Source organism: Triticum urartu, chromosome 3A (genome assembly GCF_056163025.1).
Source record: "Triticum urartu cultivar PI428250 chromosome 3A, HENAU_Tu73, whole genome shotgun sequence".
Taxonomy (NCBI): domain Eukaryota; kingdom Viridiplantae; phylum Streptophyta; class Magnoliopsida; order Poales; family Poaceae; genus Triticum; species Triticum urartu.
The window spans coordinates 738,676,867-738,693,384 of record NC_141875.1 but is presented as its reverse complement, the minus strand read 5'-3'; the positions used below and the strand labels follow the sequence as shown (position 1 = coordinate 738,693,384).

The following is a 16,518-nucleotide window of genomic DNA, read 5'->3' as shown; positions in this document are numbered from 1 at the left end:
GGGCCTCAAACAGCCGAAAGAGCCATAGACGCGCGTCTTGTATTCGAGTTGATATCACATGCTCCAAAGTGTCCTTATCTACCAAGGCCCAAACACACCTCGCCATCCGACACTCAAAAAGTGAATGCCTTCGAGCGTTGCACAGTCCAGCGCTTATGTGCGCCTTGGAGCGTTGCCCGACCAGCTTGCTCCAGCTGGGCCTTTCGTAGGATCCGTCAACATCTGGGCTTCGGCCACCCAAACCAGGCAACACCTACACCACGCCACAGCACCCTGGGCCCGGCCCTGTCTGGCCGCAGCCTCAACTGCCGCAACGTACGCCGCCGAACGCTCGCACAATCGATCTAGCTGATCGACTGCCGCACGTCTCCGCGTAGGCTATCGTCTGCGCACGCGCCTTTGTACGCTCGCCCAATCGATCAGTATCGATCGCCGCACGTCCCGCCTGTCGCTGATCCATCCAGTCCCTCGTATTGTCTGCTTTTTCCGATCTCGCTGACAACCAAGCCGCACCCGGCTGCATCTCAAACTCGATTCTTTCTCCAGATCAACAATCCGCAGCTTCTTGGTAACTTTGCTCTGATATTACTTGTTAGAATAAATTTAAGGCCATCATCGACCATCCAAGGACCAAGCAATCACACGAGCACGACACCGAGATTTGTTAACGAGGTTTACCGATATGGCTATATTCCCGGGGCTTGACTATGGACGGTCCTCTCCATGACACCGCTACAATACCGCACCCGGTCGCCCTGGACGCCGGCGCATGCCGCCGGCTTCCCCTGCGTTCCGGTGCTATTATATTGGCATTGGTTACATCGTGTGTCTAGCCCCGTTATATATGAGAGGCATAGGATACAAGTGTCCTCATACGACACAACTCCATATCCTATCTAAACACAATACCACTACAATGCCAACTGTAACCTATCTTGTACACAATATTCGACACAACTACAACAAAGGCGAGTCTCGTCGGCGATGTGCTCGTGCAAACCGGCGACACCTATTTTTCCCTTTTCACACTGTTTGCCAAGTGTTTGAACACATCAAAGCACTTTATTTTCCCCGAGTGTTTGCGCTTGGCAATACACCAATGACAAGTGGTATCTGGTTGTTCTCTCCATTTTGTGTATGCCTTTTTTTTCGAGTATCTGATTTTGACACTCGGCGAACCCTTTGCCGAGTGCACGATAAAAGAATTCGGCAGCTTATCTTAGCCTCAAGGATGTTGGCCAAGTACCCTATGCCAAGAGCTGAACTCGGCAAAGTGCTCGTCGAGTTGTAATAGTCCTTTGTCGTGTTTTCCGGGCAGTAAAAAAGATAATTCTAGTTGTACATGTAAATTGAGAGAGCAATACATGTAAATTGAGAAGATCACATATGTACAACAGGTATAAGACAATTGTAAACGGATATGTATAATTCAGAAGACACAAACCATATACATCACTTATGAATTAAGCCTGCTCAGATGGTTAGGTTCGTTGTGGTGGAATCAGCCCACCAGGGTTCAAGTCCTACACTTGTCACCAGTGCTCGAATATTTGTGGATTTATTTTTGTTTCTAATGATGTTAGTTCAGTCTTTCGGAGGTGCTCATAAAGGTAGGGCGTGCTTGCATGTGTTCTTATAGGTGAGTGTGTGTATGTACGAGTGTTTGCGTGTGTACGTTGTTAGAAAAACTATACACATCACTTGAGTCCAAGAATATATTACTACGTCCTGTAAATTTTTTTATGGTGCAAGTCAAATCAGAACTTAAGAAAATATATGTTGACATGATATTTTTTGGTCACTTAGAATGACGAACGTAAAAATATAATAAAGATAAAAAAGAAAATGCAGTTTTGTGGTCTTGTGACTTATATTTTTGTTTTATTATGCCAAAATTTATGTAGTGAATGATTACAAATATAACTACTTGTATATCAAAAGTAAATGTTTAATGAAATGGCATAAGAAATACCGGGTGGAAAACAACTGAGTACATCATGGGTAATAAGTAATGTTACTATTCCAGAAACACCATATATTTTAGAAAGTATCGTACGCACAAATAGAGCATATCTATATCTATACATACTGTAAGTGCACCTAGTGTCCCATTAGTGGTTTTGAAGTATTGAAGACAAATAGATTAGGGAACTAATGTTTTTGTGAGTGTACACAGGAGTTATAGTCCCTAAAGATTTGATTTAACCGATGAAAGATGACCCCGCAAAAATGTATTTCTTCAAGTGAAGAATTTGGTTCGGTCTTTGAAGATATTGAAGTGAAGAATTGAATGCATGAAGACTTTTCTTTTGATAGTTTCTTCCGTCTTATTTGAGTCATAGGAAACATCGTACTGTTAAAGGGGGTCTAGATGATTCATAAATCGTATTTCCGAAGTGATCCTCAAACCTATACACATGCTACCACTTCCAGTGAAACGTCTTGAAATCTCTGGCAGAGCTGGCAAAATTGCTAGCTACAGAGATGCAATTCTTCTGGCCGTTGACGAATTTGGTCTGATATGGAGTTAGGATTTCGCTAGTGTGATATGCCTACCGTGAGGAAATTGTGTGCCCCGACGAATTTGAGTCTCCAAATTTTTGACCGTTGCTGCGCGGTGTGTCAGCTATCGAGTGGATCCTTATCCTGACAATGGTCATGTCTGAAGGGGCATTTATGACAATTCATGTATGGTTTCCCCCGCTATAAATACCCCCCAACTACTTGCTGGTTGGCTGCTCTAGAGAGAGACTGGCACTTTTCATTTCATATTACCCTTTCCTCTTATGACTTTGTGAGAAACCCAAGTGAGGAATAACCCAACCAGAGATAAAGTGATTGAGCATCACTGTAGAGTTTATTTGTGTGATCCGACGCTTGTTACCTTGAAGACTGTCATTCTTCTAGACGGTTAGGCATCATGTTATGAGAACCCAAGAGTAATTGTGGCATGCCGGCGAACAAGTCTGTGAAGGTTTTGAAAGTCTACCTTGAAGACTTAACATGAGTAATTAGGCGTGGTCTGTTGTGACCTTAGCTTAAGTGGAATACGTTGAAGACTTAGTGTCGTCGGAGTTCAATCCCAGCCGTCTCAACCAGACATACAGTTGATACAACAACTGGAACTGGTGTGCCAAATCATCATGTCATCATTGAGTCTACGTGGTTTCAAATTCCTAAACCCTTTTAATATCTATTATTCCATTGCTAAAGAATCTGTGATCTACCTCCGAAGAATTTGAACTGAAGACTTTCATCATGTTGTTTTTCATTTCTTCAGTTCATCTTTTGTATGCCTGAATGCGTGTATGATTGCATGTTCTTCACTTACATCTATCTTGTATGCATGCTCTATGTTTCTGTGATGGATTAGTCTCGCTCCCATTTCTATCTCTTCACATTGATCTTTATCAAATTCATCGGAGTTTGATTAATTTCTAAAAATCTTCCATTCACCCCCCTCTGGGAGTGAACCGGTGCTTTTATTGTGTGATTTTAGTTTAACCACTTGAAGCTTTACCTAGGTCGACTACAGGTATGAACAAGGTATTAGTTGCATGCCCCATCTTCGATGGCACGAACTATCCCTACTAGAAGGTCATGATGCGAAAGCGTCTCTTGGTGATGAACAGTGAGCTGTGGACCATCATTGAACTGGGATTGACTAAAATTTGCAAAATGGCGAGCGCTAAGTAATATTTGTTTCCTGATCATAGCCCCTGCCATAGCTAAGATCTCAACTCTCTGGAATTCCTTTGATCTGATTATGAGACAGTAGAAACGGGAGTTCCTCCGGTCTAGCAAGGATGTACCTGTGATCATCGGCGAAACTGCTGGCATACCAAAGTGCATGTTGTTTATCAAGCTTCACTGTTAAATGGGATTCGCAGAAGCATCAACTCTCAAGTCTAAGCCTACGGGTCCTATCTTCCATGGTATAAAACTGGGCCTGCCGTTTTCCAGCCCTCGAAAAGAGATACCTCCTCAAGCGGATTCTTCCCTCAGGACCTTTCCCCCCTTTGACTTCGTGGATGGCATGTGGGAGACGAGAAGCGTCGACGCCGAACCGCTTCTGCGCTCCACCAGGGGCCACGACACGTTTGCGTTGGTCCGACGAAGACGTGTTGGTGCCGGGGAAGGCAGCGACCAGGGAGTGAGGGTAGTGGCCACGTCGTGAGGGCGGCGTCCAGAGCGTGAGGGCAGCGACCACTTCATGAGGTCGACAGCTAGGGAGTGGGGGTGGCGGCCATGTCGTGACGGCGCCAATCATGCCGTGAAGGTGGCGGCCACGTCGTGAGGGCGGCATCCACGGAGTCACAGCGGCGACGGATCCTGGCTAAGGTTTCGGCTGGGAAGTGGAGGCCGGAGCAGGGCACGCTCGGCGGTTTTTTTTCCGCCACGAACAAACGCGGCGTGCGGTGGCGGCCGGGCGTACGGCTGGCGGGGGGGGGGGGGTATGCTATATAGGAATTGGTAAAGATGATACTACCCTTTATACGTTTAGGGGGTGGGGGGAGGGGGGGGGGGGGGTTGTACTTAAGCGTGGCTCAAATTGCGATCCCATGAGAGTTGTGTAAGACATAGTGCAGCAATGCGTTTAAAGGGAAATACACTTGTGTTCCTGGTGGTATATGCATCCTATATGGGGATTTATTTTTAATTTTTTAATAAAAAGTCAAAATAGGTAAGAACTATTTTGACAAAATATTTGACTTACTTTTGCACTAGTATAAAAATCCTGACGAAAAAAAACAAAAGTTGACCTCACAGCAAAAAAGACAAAATTTATTTGCTATTATAGGTCACTATTCACACTATTTTAGCCAAAAATTGTCTTTTTTGAAAAGAAGTCAAAGGGATATTTTTTTTGTGGATTTTTTTTCTCACAAATACAATAGAAGGTCAAGTTTATTTCAAAAATATTTTCAGAAATTTTCGACTTTTTGTTGAATTACTAAATTTTTTTCCCATATAGGGTGCATATGTCCCCATAGACCAAAAGTTCCCCTCCTGCGTTTAAAGCTTTATTAATGCAGCATCATAGGTACATATATGGAACATAGCACAACTATAACAGCGAAGGTAAAACACACCCATGAGAGCTTTGCAACAGTGCGTTCAAAGGTAGCATTTATTTAGTTGGTTGAATGTAACTCAAGTCACGCCAGATACTTGAGGACGCCAGGAAAGTGAACCTTGTAGAAATAGTCGTCCCAGTCGATTCTCCTGAGATCGAAATCAAAGCAGCATTCTCCTCCATCTTTATTACTCTCCATCGCTTTCCTCAGCTTCTCAAGGTTCATGTCATCAAAGCTTCACAACGTCGAGAAAATCGACTCAGAGAGAACGATATTTAGAAAGGCAAAATGTTTCGTCTCATTGTGGCCAATATGATGCTTACCGTCCTTTGAATAAGGTGTAAGGCGCATAGAGCTCAATCAGATGCATGGCCAATCTGTATTTTCCGTTGAGCTCATTGTAGCGCCGCGAGAAAAGGCCACAGAGCAGCACGTTCACCAGGTGGAGGACCTGCCCGAGTCCAGTTGTCCGCATCACACACAGACACACAAGTTACTCTATTGGCCATCTGCGAATTTAATGTTCCAATTTCTATTCTCCGCCGAGCAAACCTCAAGAGGGAACTTGTACTTGATGACGATGTACGCGCGGAGCCTGGCGACCGTGCTGAAGAAGCGCATATTGTTCAGCCGGATGGGCTCGCCGTTCTTCCCTCGGGGCGGGTTGTCCTTGAAGTAGCGATGGCCTGACTCCTGGAGAGTGGTGTAAGACGTCGGGTTGCTCACAGACGACGTCAAGTGATAGACGGTCTGCACCTGTTCCTCTGTGTGCGCCGCCATGGCTACCATCATAGAGTTCACCACCATGTCCCCCGGAATCTGTCCAAACTCGAAATAATGGTATGACTTGTGAGTATGCAAACTCACCACGTCCATTATGTTGAAGTTTTGGATGTGAGGATGCAAACTCACCACGTCCATTATGGCATCGGGGTCTACTAGAAAGAATTTCAAGGCCTGCTTGGTGTAACCCAAGATAACAGAGTCAATTGTCCTAAACAAGAGAAAATGCAACTTAGTGTCGCCTGAACCTAAAGAAAAAGTCTAAAGAGATGAATATTTTTAATTAGATTTACCTAACTCCTTCTATCCATCCAGGCAATGGGTCCTTGAGGATGCTAGTTATGATGCTTGGCCTGACGATGACAACTGGAAGGTCACCTTCTAGGTGCCCCAGCAGCATCTCGCCCATTGCCTTGGTGAAAACGTAGGTATTTGGCCACCCGAAATGCCTTGCTCTTGAGGCCAATGTGTAAGTATAAAATGCGTGTTACTATTGTTACAGAAAGGTATACCAATGTACACTTATGTTTAGTTTCTAACCTCTTGAGGCCAAGTTCCTTCATGGTTTTCCTCTCAGCCCTTTCTGTAGCACAGTTAGCATTCAGTTCCATCTTGGTATGTTTGATCAGATTTAGCTCAGATTCGACATCTAAATGTGTGCCTGCCCGTAGTGTATCGCCCATTATGAATGGTTTCTCTAGTATTAGTCCCTCTTGTTCACCGCTTACGTAAGCTGTTCAAGTCAGTTAATCACTTCTCCTGATTCAGAGTAAATAATTGAAAACAGAACATACTAATAGAATCCTGCGCTTCGCACCTGTTGAAATGTGAAGCAGCATTTTTAGTTTGATGCACTTGTTCGCAAATGCATACATGTGCTTCGCTCCCAAGACGTTAGTGTCAAAAGCTACATCGTATCTGTAAACCCATAACGCTTTGATCAAATATCTAAAAAGCATGTTTTAATTTTTTCTTTTATTGGTAACAACATGCATGCATGCTTTTATTTTTTGCGAGATAACAACATGTATGATTTCACAGATTCGTGGTAATTAACCTTTCATAGAAATTCGTAGTTGCAGCACCATTCACGATGATGTCCATATTCTTGGACAGTTCTTTCAGCTTGGCAGTGTCTAGTCCAAAATCCTCACAGATAACGTCTCCTGCCAGAGGGCACACCTTTTCTTGGATGAAATCTCCGAATCCATTGCCATACTTTTCTCTGAGAACTTGGAAGATTTCCCTCCGTGTTACCTGCAGATAACGAATTGATGTTTGCAGTTTTTTCGTGTACTTCAATTTTCCCATGTTCGGTTTGCCTGTTGAACTGTTATCACTTTTACCACATGCATGTTGGACGTACTGTCATACTATGCATCTCTGAATTATTCTCTGAGGAGTACTTCTCAGAAATGGAAGTTTCTACTTGTTAGCCCATTACACTTTCAAGAAAGCAGCTCGTGTCGGCCATCCCCATCCCCGCCTCTCCACTCCACTGTGCACACCGTCCCGGGCCCTTTCCTCTACTCTCCTCGACCTCACGATGGGCAGGTCCGACGGCAGCGGCTGATTATCAGCGTTGGACGCTCGAGGGAGCTCTAGATCATGGTGCCGCTGCCCATGTTCTCCGAGGCCATCATCGTCCACCGTAGCGTCGGTGAAGGAGGAGATGAGGAGGTGGTGCTCTCCTCTAGTACGAATAGAAGCCGAAATGGCTAGAAATCGGTCAGCTAACTTTTTCATTTGTGGTCAGTCGATTTGTCAACCATTGGATGCGAAATCAAAGGCCCAGGATGCTTCTTCGACCTCCATCTGCCCTTGAGCTACCAACCACCAGCGGCCGAACCGCTGGTCCCCACCGCTTGCGGCCGGCGGCGCTCCTGCGCCGCTTGTTGGCAACAATCTAGCCGGCAATTTGACTTGTCGTCGTGGTGCGAGCGAATGAGTCGACAAGGAGTGAATCATCAACAAGTCAAGACCGAAGAAGAACAGAAGACAAAGTGTCAAGATTAGGGAGAGATTGTTAGAGATGATCTTGTCTAGTTTTGCAAACTAATTAGTACCGTAGCAACGTATGTCCTGTTGTGCTGGGCGTCATGTACGTATGGTGCAGGTTGTAATCCAGTACGATTAGGTGTAGTCATTGTGGCTGAGTAGGATTAGTTGAGTACATGTCCTGTCCGAGTACTAGTATTGTCTAAGTCGGTTTAGGTTTCTCTGGCCAGGTGTGTATATATACGTGACAATGGCCACGAGATTTGTAACATCGCAGAGAAAAAAGGAGAAAAAGAAATAAAGAGAAAGAGAGGCACAACACGTGCTTTTGGCAAAAGTTTTTGCGTCTGCGTGTTCATCGTAATTTGATGTGATTGATTCTGTGGGTAAAGTTTCAACAATTGGTATCTAGAGTAAGGTCGATTTGAAGCCGCGCTTGCCAAGGGTGGCGACATACTAGCGCCTTGGGCGGGCCATGATGTTGCTGGGCGATGCAGCGAAGAGGAGGATTAGGCAATCGTCGTTCGGCGGAGCAACATGAAGGAAGGCGATAGGCTGTCGTCAACAAGGCGGCGGATGGAGATCGTTGACGGGAGCGATGGTGCCGTGGTGCGGTGCCGGAAGTTTGTCATGATCGTCGTCCATGGGAGTTTGATGAGTCAAGAGTCGTGCAGGATAGCACTGTCGTGTCAGTGAGTCATCGTCGTCATGTCCAAGTGCTTGTCTCTGTGAGAGGCGTTGAAGATGAAGCGCATCCAGGTCGTCTATGTGTCTCGACGAGAGGATCAAGTTCAAATATGTGGGGGCGGTAAACTAGTGAAGACGAGTCTCTTCAATGAGGTCATGTCTCTACATGAGGCTGGAGTGCATGGTGTAGTGCACGGGGGTGGTGTGATCCACAAGCAATCGGCATGTATCTCGCTAGGGTGGATGGTGTAGTTCACCGGATGATGTATTCCACAGATTACTAGTGAGGCTCGATAGTCCAAGGCATATTTGAGGTGGTCCCTAAATTCACCAAGTCAAAATTGGGAAGAGAATGTTGGCAACAATCTAGCCGGCAATTTGACTTGTTGTGATGCGAGCGGATGAGTCGACAAGGAGTAAATCATCAAGAAGTCAAGACCGAAGAAGCACGGAAGACAGTGTCAAGATTAGGAAGAGATTGTTAGAGATAATGTTGTCTAGTTTTGCAAAGTAATTAGTACCGTAACAACGTATGTCCTGTTGTGCTGGGCGTCATGTACGTGTGGTGCAGGTTGTAATCCAGTACGATTAGGAGTAGTCATTGTGGCTGAGTTGGATTAGTTGAGTACGTGTCCTGTCCGAGTACTAGTATTGTCTAAGTTGGTTTAGGTTTCTCTGGCAGGTGTGTACCAATCATGAGGGACTCTTGGTTGGAACTCTTGGTAATTTTCATATACCAATTATGCAATTCATACATTTTGATTGGGAGATTTTTGACCTTTTCGGGCTCGACTAAAGGTTGGCCGCACATATATTTCCGTTTTATTTCCTCCTTTCTAAGCGGAGACATGGGCTCGATCTCAAGGGGTTGTCCAACAGTGATACCGAGCATTTCAGCCTGCATTATATGCTCCTTGGTTATTATCAGATTGCCCAGCTAGGGAACGGTTTGCCCACATATATATAGGGCGGCGATACTCTCATGTGTTGTTGACACAACAAGTAGGGGGATCGCCCGCGCCGCCTGTTCTCCCAGCTGGGGAATGGTTTTCCCGCATTTTTTGCTAGCTGGTTGGCTCGAGCTCGAGCTTGACTCCTTCTGTAGTCTTTCTCGATGTGCCTTCCTGATTTGGCGCTCATAGTCTGAGTCAACAGGATTGGGAGCTAGTGGTCTAGCCATACGAATGAAGTGGTCAATCTTTTCCTAAGGCACTTTCTCCCTTGGCAGCGGTGCCGGATTTGGTCCAAAATGGGCGTCCACTTGGGCCTGCACTATGGCTGCGTTTTGCTCCTCGGTCATGTTGTAAGACCTCTGAGGAAGAGGAGCGAGGCTTGGACCATATTATATCGCTTGCCTCCGCCTGTACCTCATGTACTACCTCGACTTGTAGCGCTACGCACCATAGCTGCAGCGGCTTTCTTTTGCGATTGCTGAGGCGGTGGAGACGGCTGACGTAGCTGAGTTGGAGCAGGAGGAGTGGCCTGAAGCCGTGACTGACTTGAAGGAGGAGGAATGGCCTGTGAAGTGTACCTAAACTGAATAGAAGCAGTCCCCGCCCTTCCTTGTCGAGCCGGTGCCGACCGAAGAGGATTTCCATCGGATGATGTATCTCGAGCATGGCCCAGTACTATCCTCGCCTCCGTGAAATTGCGTGAACGTGGAGCCACCCTCGCCACCGTTTTTCTGCATCAAGGAGGAGCCGCCAACGTTCCCACACCATTGTGCCGCTGCGCAACCACAGCGTCCAAATCGGAGGCCTCTTGTGAAGGAGGAGGTAAATGAGGTATCGTCGTCTTCACCATAATGGCCCCGGTGATGGAGGAGGAGCCCGACAACGCCGCCAACAGCACACTCGACCACATCCTCCACCACCTCGGACGCGACGGCGGCTCATGATCCACACACATGGACACATGGGCAGTCCAAAGGGCGGCAGCACATCAATCGTGCTGGGATCTCCGAAACGCGGCTATACGCGGCATTTGCACATCCGACGCCGCGACATACTGAGTCCAAACCTGCCTGATCCTCGCGTTGGCATGTGCCGAGCACCGGTCCAGGACTACCATGGAAACGTCCACCCGCTGATGGTGCCGCCTCGGCGACCAACTCGTCAAAATCAGCAGGGCAATACGACGGAGAGGACAACGGCGGAGGTGCCGCCGACCAGGGAGGCCATGCATATGAGGTCACCGTCCGACAGCTCGTTTGAACTTATCCATATGTAATGTATTGAAGTTTCTTAAATTTCGTCCTGTTTATTCAATTCGCGTTTGAACTGCGTGACCGCTCCATTAACCCTGTCTGCAGACGTTTAGTGTGTCTGTTTTGATGGACGACGTTGGAGGTGGCTAAGGTCACATGCATGATACAGAAATACTCCTATATTGGTAGAGGAAAGAAAGGTAAGAACCCAGTTTTTCACCTCGGTCTGGATTCGGTGTCTTGCGGATTCGTCATTGGTAGCTCGAACCAAGAGGAAGAGCTTTCTCACACCAGGCTGAACCCTCAGTATCTTCTCCACGAGCACTATTGAGATAGTATCACACGCCATGAAGTACCACTGCATGCAGACGCAGAAACAGAAATGCGTTACATTGATCGAGGGATACCTTTTCCAAGGAACCCAGTTGATCCCGTGACGAGGATATTCTTGCCCCCGAAGTATGCTGCGACACGACCAGCATCCATTCCGCAGATCACCATCGCATCCGTCTGCCGCAAGAGCTTGTGAGATTTATGACTCGTAGTTTAAGCCCACTTGTCGTAGGCTGTAGGTAGGTAGTACGATAGAGGTTTCACTGTTTGATCCCTTCGACGACTTGGCCGCACACTTTATAGGGCTCCAGAGGGCGGATGGAGCACGCTAGAATTGATGGATGTCCCAAGCAAAATAAAAGCAAAGTTGGCTCACCTAAATATACCGTTGCATTAATTTTATTTTTGCGGTAGAAAAACGTTGCTTTCACTTGGAGCTAATTTAATATTCCTACTCTGGCAAAAGGAATATATTCTTCAAATCTCACGAAGTTTCATCTAAAAAAATATGAAAACTTTGAGTTGTCTTGATTTTGGATAGAATTGCGATCCTTATGAGGTGACATACGAAAATCTGTGTCAAAGGACTGACACCATGGCGTATGACCAAGTCAGGAGACCGCACACCGCCCCCCAATTTCCTCTGAAACAATCAAACTTTATTCATTTGAAATAACAGTTACATCATTTATGAGAGAGGGTACAATTTCCTCCAAAGGCTCCTCAAACCTTCAAAGGTCTAGGAAAATCTAGTCAGCCTAGTGAGATCATGAGCAACCTTATTTGCTTCTCTATTACAGTGCTCGGTCCTAGAAATTGAAAAAACACAAGCAAAATGATTACAGTAGTCAAACACCATAAATCATCCTCCATCCTTCATGGTGTCTATGTTCCCCAAAGTGCCAGAGTTGATAATGAGACGATTACATCCCGCGCTTCGCGCAATCGACACACTGAATCTTAGAGCCAAAGCTTCAGCCGTCAATACATCCGCACAACAGTCTAGCATCCCATTTTCCCCGGCAATGAATTTGCCTTTGCATGCCTCAGGACTGCCACAACAATGCCCATAAGCATGTCTTACTCAAAAGATGCATCGACATTTAATTTGACAAAACCACCGGGTGGTCGGGTCCAACCCCCTTTTCATGGTCACACATGGAGAGCAAGCAACAACAATGTTAGCCGTAAGCGCATGGATCCCCATAGAAATTAGATAGGCACTTTAAACTACCTGCTCATGAACTAGTTTAAGCCGTACCCTCCAAAAATACCAGCCTGTAATGGCAATCATCTCATGGGCATTCTGAATATCCACCATGGACAAATCTAGCAAAAGAAGTAGCAACTCCAGAAGCACCTCACCATCGGGGTCAACTTTTCAGGCACTATTAATAGTTTTGTACATCCATAGTCTTCTCCAAATTTCTCTTGATTTCACACAGAGAAATAACACATGTTTTGTATCTTCTGGACCAGAAAAATAAGAAGAACATTGGGGTGATACTATCACAAGAGTATTGGCAAGCATAACAGGACATGGGAGTGTACCATGCAAAGATGCCAAATATTTTTTTCACCTTTGTCGGGCACGAAAGTTGTGAAACCTTACACCAAATAGGATTAACAGTGGTTTATGATGGTGCATAATATGGCCAGTAGCCTCGGTAGTGTTGCTAACGTGGCCGGAAGTACTAGATCGGAGGTCACATGGTGGTTTTACCCTGGTTCGAGCCTTTGATTAGGAGTAATACCCTATGTTCTGCTTTGCGCTCTTATTCATGGTGGTCATACCTGGTGTGAGGGAATAGAATAGAGTTTATGAGTTGCTACCGAGATTCTAGTTTATGGGAATAGATGGGAATGAGGACATCGTAGCCCTCTCCTTATATGCATGGCGAAGAATAGGGTTTACGAAGGAGAGATCCAATCTAGGCCGCTGACGAGTGATATTTTTACACTAATCTACCCTAGTTTAAACCAATTTGGATCCTTTTGTTTCATGTTATGGTTACATTTGTTATAATTCTTCTCTTGTATTTGCGGATGCGTCCTAGAAGGGTAATCATAAGTAGGTTGTTTGTTCAAGTAAGAACAACACCTTAGCACTGGTCCACCCACATAACAATTTCTCAAAGCAAAGAACGTGTGTCAGTGACCTATAAAATCTTCTCTATTCAGTGACAAAAACCCTTCTGATGAAACATGAAATGTCGACAAAGGTCATGCTATGACAGTTCACCTTCAAGAGCCCCCCCCCCCCCCCCCCCCACCGGGGGCAGCGCCCTCGTCCACTTTGGCGACGTTCCGGGTAGATTTTTGTGACGTATTCGACAGTCATTAGGCATGTCCATTTTCAGCAATGAGTCTCCGTGTCATAGTAGATGTTAGTGGGTGCTTTTTTGTAAACGTTAATAGAAAAATAAGAAGTAATTGTTTTTCAGCTGACTAATTTAGCGGGGTCTCTTTTCAAAATAGCGGGAACTTGGAATTGGGATCGTCTGGTTCCCTCCTAAGAAAGCAAATTGGGATTGTCGGTTTAGACATGAATCAACATGGATCGTTGATGGATTACTCACGGAATGAAGTTTACGCCACCATACATGGCTGGCGTTATTCATTTTAAATTTCCCAAATAAAATAATAAAATCATTTATTTTTTGTGGCATGATTTTGACCCTACTTTGGTGCCAAACAAAATAACGTAACCCAGTTGCTGCAATTAGTAGCTTTCATTCAAGTTCTGCCACATAGTGCAAATGTAAAATGGATTCAGATAACAACCACTCATAGTAGTCATTCCATAGGAGAACTTTTCTTCCATGGCATCCTCGAGCAAACAAAGACCTCCTTTGGTATCCGTACATGGTGCTATGGAAGCTTTTATAATCCAAAAGGTTAATTATGCTTCCACGACACCTTTTCGGGCAGGCAAAATATAATGGAACATTATCTAGCTTAAGTTCAACACACTTAACTAACATGCATACTAAATAGCAATGTTCTCAAAGCTGCACTCTCGAACCATCTACTCGTTGGATGACTGGTGCTGGTTGGGGCATTCTATACATCCTCCATGATGGTGGGTGGGTGTTCTTAGTGGCATTAGTCCCAACATACATCCCCATCGGGCTCTTTGAACCCGAATCGGAGATTTTATCGCGTTTTTTGCCCATCTGAGGACCAATTTTGTTCTGCTCTAAACCGGCATCCGTGCATGCTCTTCGTTGTTGACCTCCAATCTAAGAATATGTGTTGCATTTCTCAATTCATTAATCATGTGATTTTGCAAACTTGCAAGTCGGCGATGTCCGTTCTCTCAAGTGCGAGAGCCTCCATCACTACTAGGAAAAACACTACCAGTAGCATAGGTTTTTTGCATACCAATAGTATGGGTACCCGTGCTACTACTAAGACGCTACAACTAACTTTTAGCAGTAGCGCGTTTTTTACCCCGCGCTACAGCTAAAAAAGTTAGTAGTAGCGCGATGCACCCATGCTACCACTATTCCACACCTAGGCTACTACTATCTAAGTACTAGTAGCGCCCCACTTACACCTACGCTACTACTATCCAAGTACCAATAGCCCCCCATTTTTCCCCCACGCTACAACTAACTAGAAATTAAAAAAAGAGTCAGATGTAGTATTCATGGATGGAAATCAAGACACGTCCAGTGTAAATAAACTAAGTTCACATAACCATCTTAGCACTTGCAGCATTCATGGGTACAACATTGAACATCTCAACTCGAGATCACAAGATCCCATTTAACATCAGATGCAAACAACTAGACCTCTTCTCTAGATGTATCTACAAAGGCTCGGAGTTCAAACGTCAGTGGATCCGAACACTCCCTCCCGCCGGACGGTGGTGTCGAGGTCCTCCACCTCGGCAACCTCCGGCGTCGCAATGACCTAGATGATCATCTGTGCAGCGCGATTGCCGGGCTTCATGATGAAGTCCGCCTCCGAGTGGTTAAAGAGCACGACGCCCACCAGGCCGCAGTAGTCCACGTCAATCACCCCTGCACCCATGTCGGAAAGTGAAAATTTGTTAGTTGGCGTTCGCATCCAAATCTAGTAGCGTATTTTTTTTACTTTTTAGCACATGCACATGAATCAATAGTAATGCATAATAACAAGAAAAAATAACCATGAATCCTAAAAAGGAGATCATTCTTTGGGCCAGGTTGATAGTTTCGAGGCACGGGAAAGGATAATATTGGTAAAAGTCTTCATTAACAAGAAAAATGGACCGAGAATTCTCAAATGACATTTGTTTCACCAACAATGATTAATGACGAGGCAAGTAAGATTTACCTGAGCAGCATCATCATACCCTCTGATCCTTGCTAGAACTTAAAGGCCAAGGTTCTTAGCTTTCTCCCCTCTCACTAGCACAAGTCCAGCAGCACCATCGATGTACATTGAATAATAAGAATGGCACTAGAGTTACACTCAAAGTAAACATTGATTTGCATAATTTATATTAACCATGGAGAAAGCCTAAAAAATGAGCTACAAAATAATCTAGCTTTAGTACACTATTAAGATGATACATTTACTACTGAAGATACACAACATAGTGTGGCTGCATACTGCATACAGACGGTAGTTTGATCATGTAAAAATAAAGCTACAATGCTACACTAAGAAGTGTCAGAATTCTGAATGGAACTATTAAGTTTAGAAGTATTCAACAGAGGCACTTCAATTACAGAGAAAACGGGTAGTACTCCCGAATGGCGGAACATATTAAAAATATAAGTAATTTAAAAGTAAAATATTAAAAAAAATTGATCCGCAGAACATATAAAAGTATAACTAACTGTTATCATTGTTATTTCAGGCGGTGGCGCAGTGGCACGGGTCTTGCAGCGTGATGAGCAACCTTGCGCGCGTGTTCTAATCTCCACGGGAGCGTCGTCGCACGCGCCTTATTGTTGATGTACTTTTTTTTTCCAGTCATGTCCTTTATTTGGCACCTAAGGGATTTATGCATGATTATTAAATAAAAGGTAAATGGGTTTTTTTTGCAAAAGAAAACATGCCATGTCAGGCCCTTACAGGCGGGCCTCAATGGTCAGATACACCGTCAATACGTTATTATACAGGGTTTAGACCTTTTTGCAACACTTAGGTCCTAAAATGATACTGAATTGCGACCAACACGACTAGTGGTACTGACTCGTAACATGGTGCCAAAGTGTGGTAGCTCTATGCAATTAACTCTTTTCCATGCACTTGCAACAGGTTTTTTTATAGGACAGTGCAAAATGGTACTGAATTGCGACCAACACGGCTAGTGGTACTGACTCGTAACATGGTGCCAAAGTGTGGTAGCTCTATACCATTAACTCTTTTCCATGCACTTGCAACAGGTTTTTTTATAGGACAGTGCTAACTTCCAGACGTCCTGATTTTAGCGAT

General features: G+C 45.0%; 1 protein-coding gene across 1 annotated transcript; it reads right to left on the bottom strand.

The window, feature by feature from the left end:
* Positions 1 to 5,010: 5,010 nt before the first annotated feature.
* Positions 5,011 to 11,368, bottom strand: LOC125530489 (alcohol-forming fatty acyl-CoA reductase-like). Its single transcript, XM_087545705.1, has 10 exons — positions 11,160 to 11,368; positions 10,973 to 11,076; positions 6,919 to 7,118; positions 6,679 to 6,779; positions 6,402 to 6,594; positions 6,155 to 6,316; positions 5,991 to 6,072; positions 5,631 to 5,897; positions 5,402 to 5,529; positions 5,011 to 5,313 (listed from the first exon to the last, which is right to left on the bottom strand). Exons 1-10 carry the CDS (start codon positions 11,251 to 11,253, stop codon positions 5,160 to 5,162), a joined length of 1,485 nt encoding a protein of 494 aa, XP_087401831.1. The 5' UTR covers positions 11,254 to 11,368; the 3' UTR covers positions 5,011 to 5,159.
* Between the last annotated feature and the right edge of the window lie 5,150 nt (positions 11,369 to 16,518).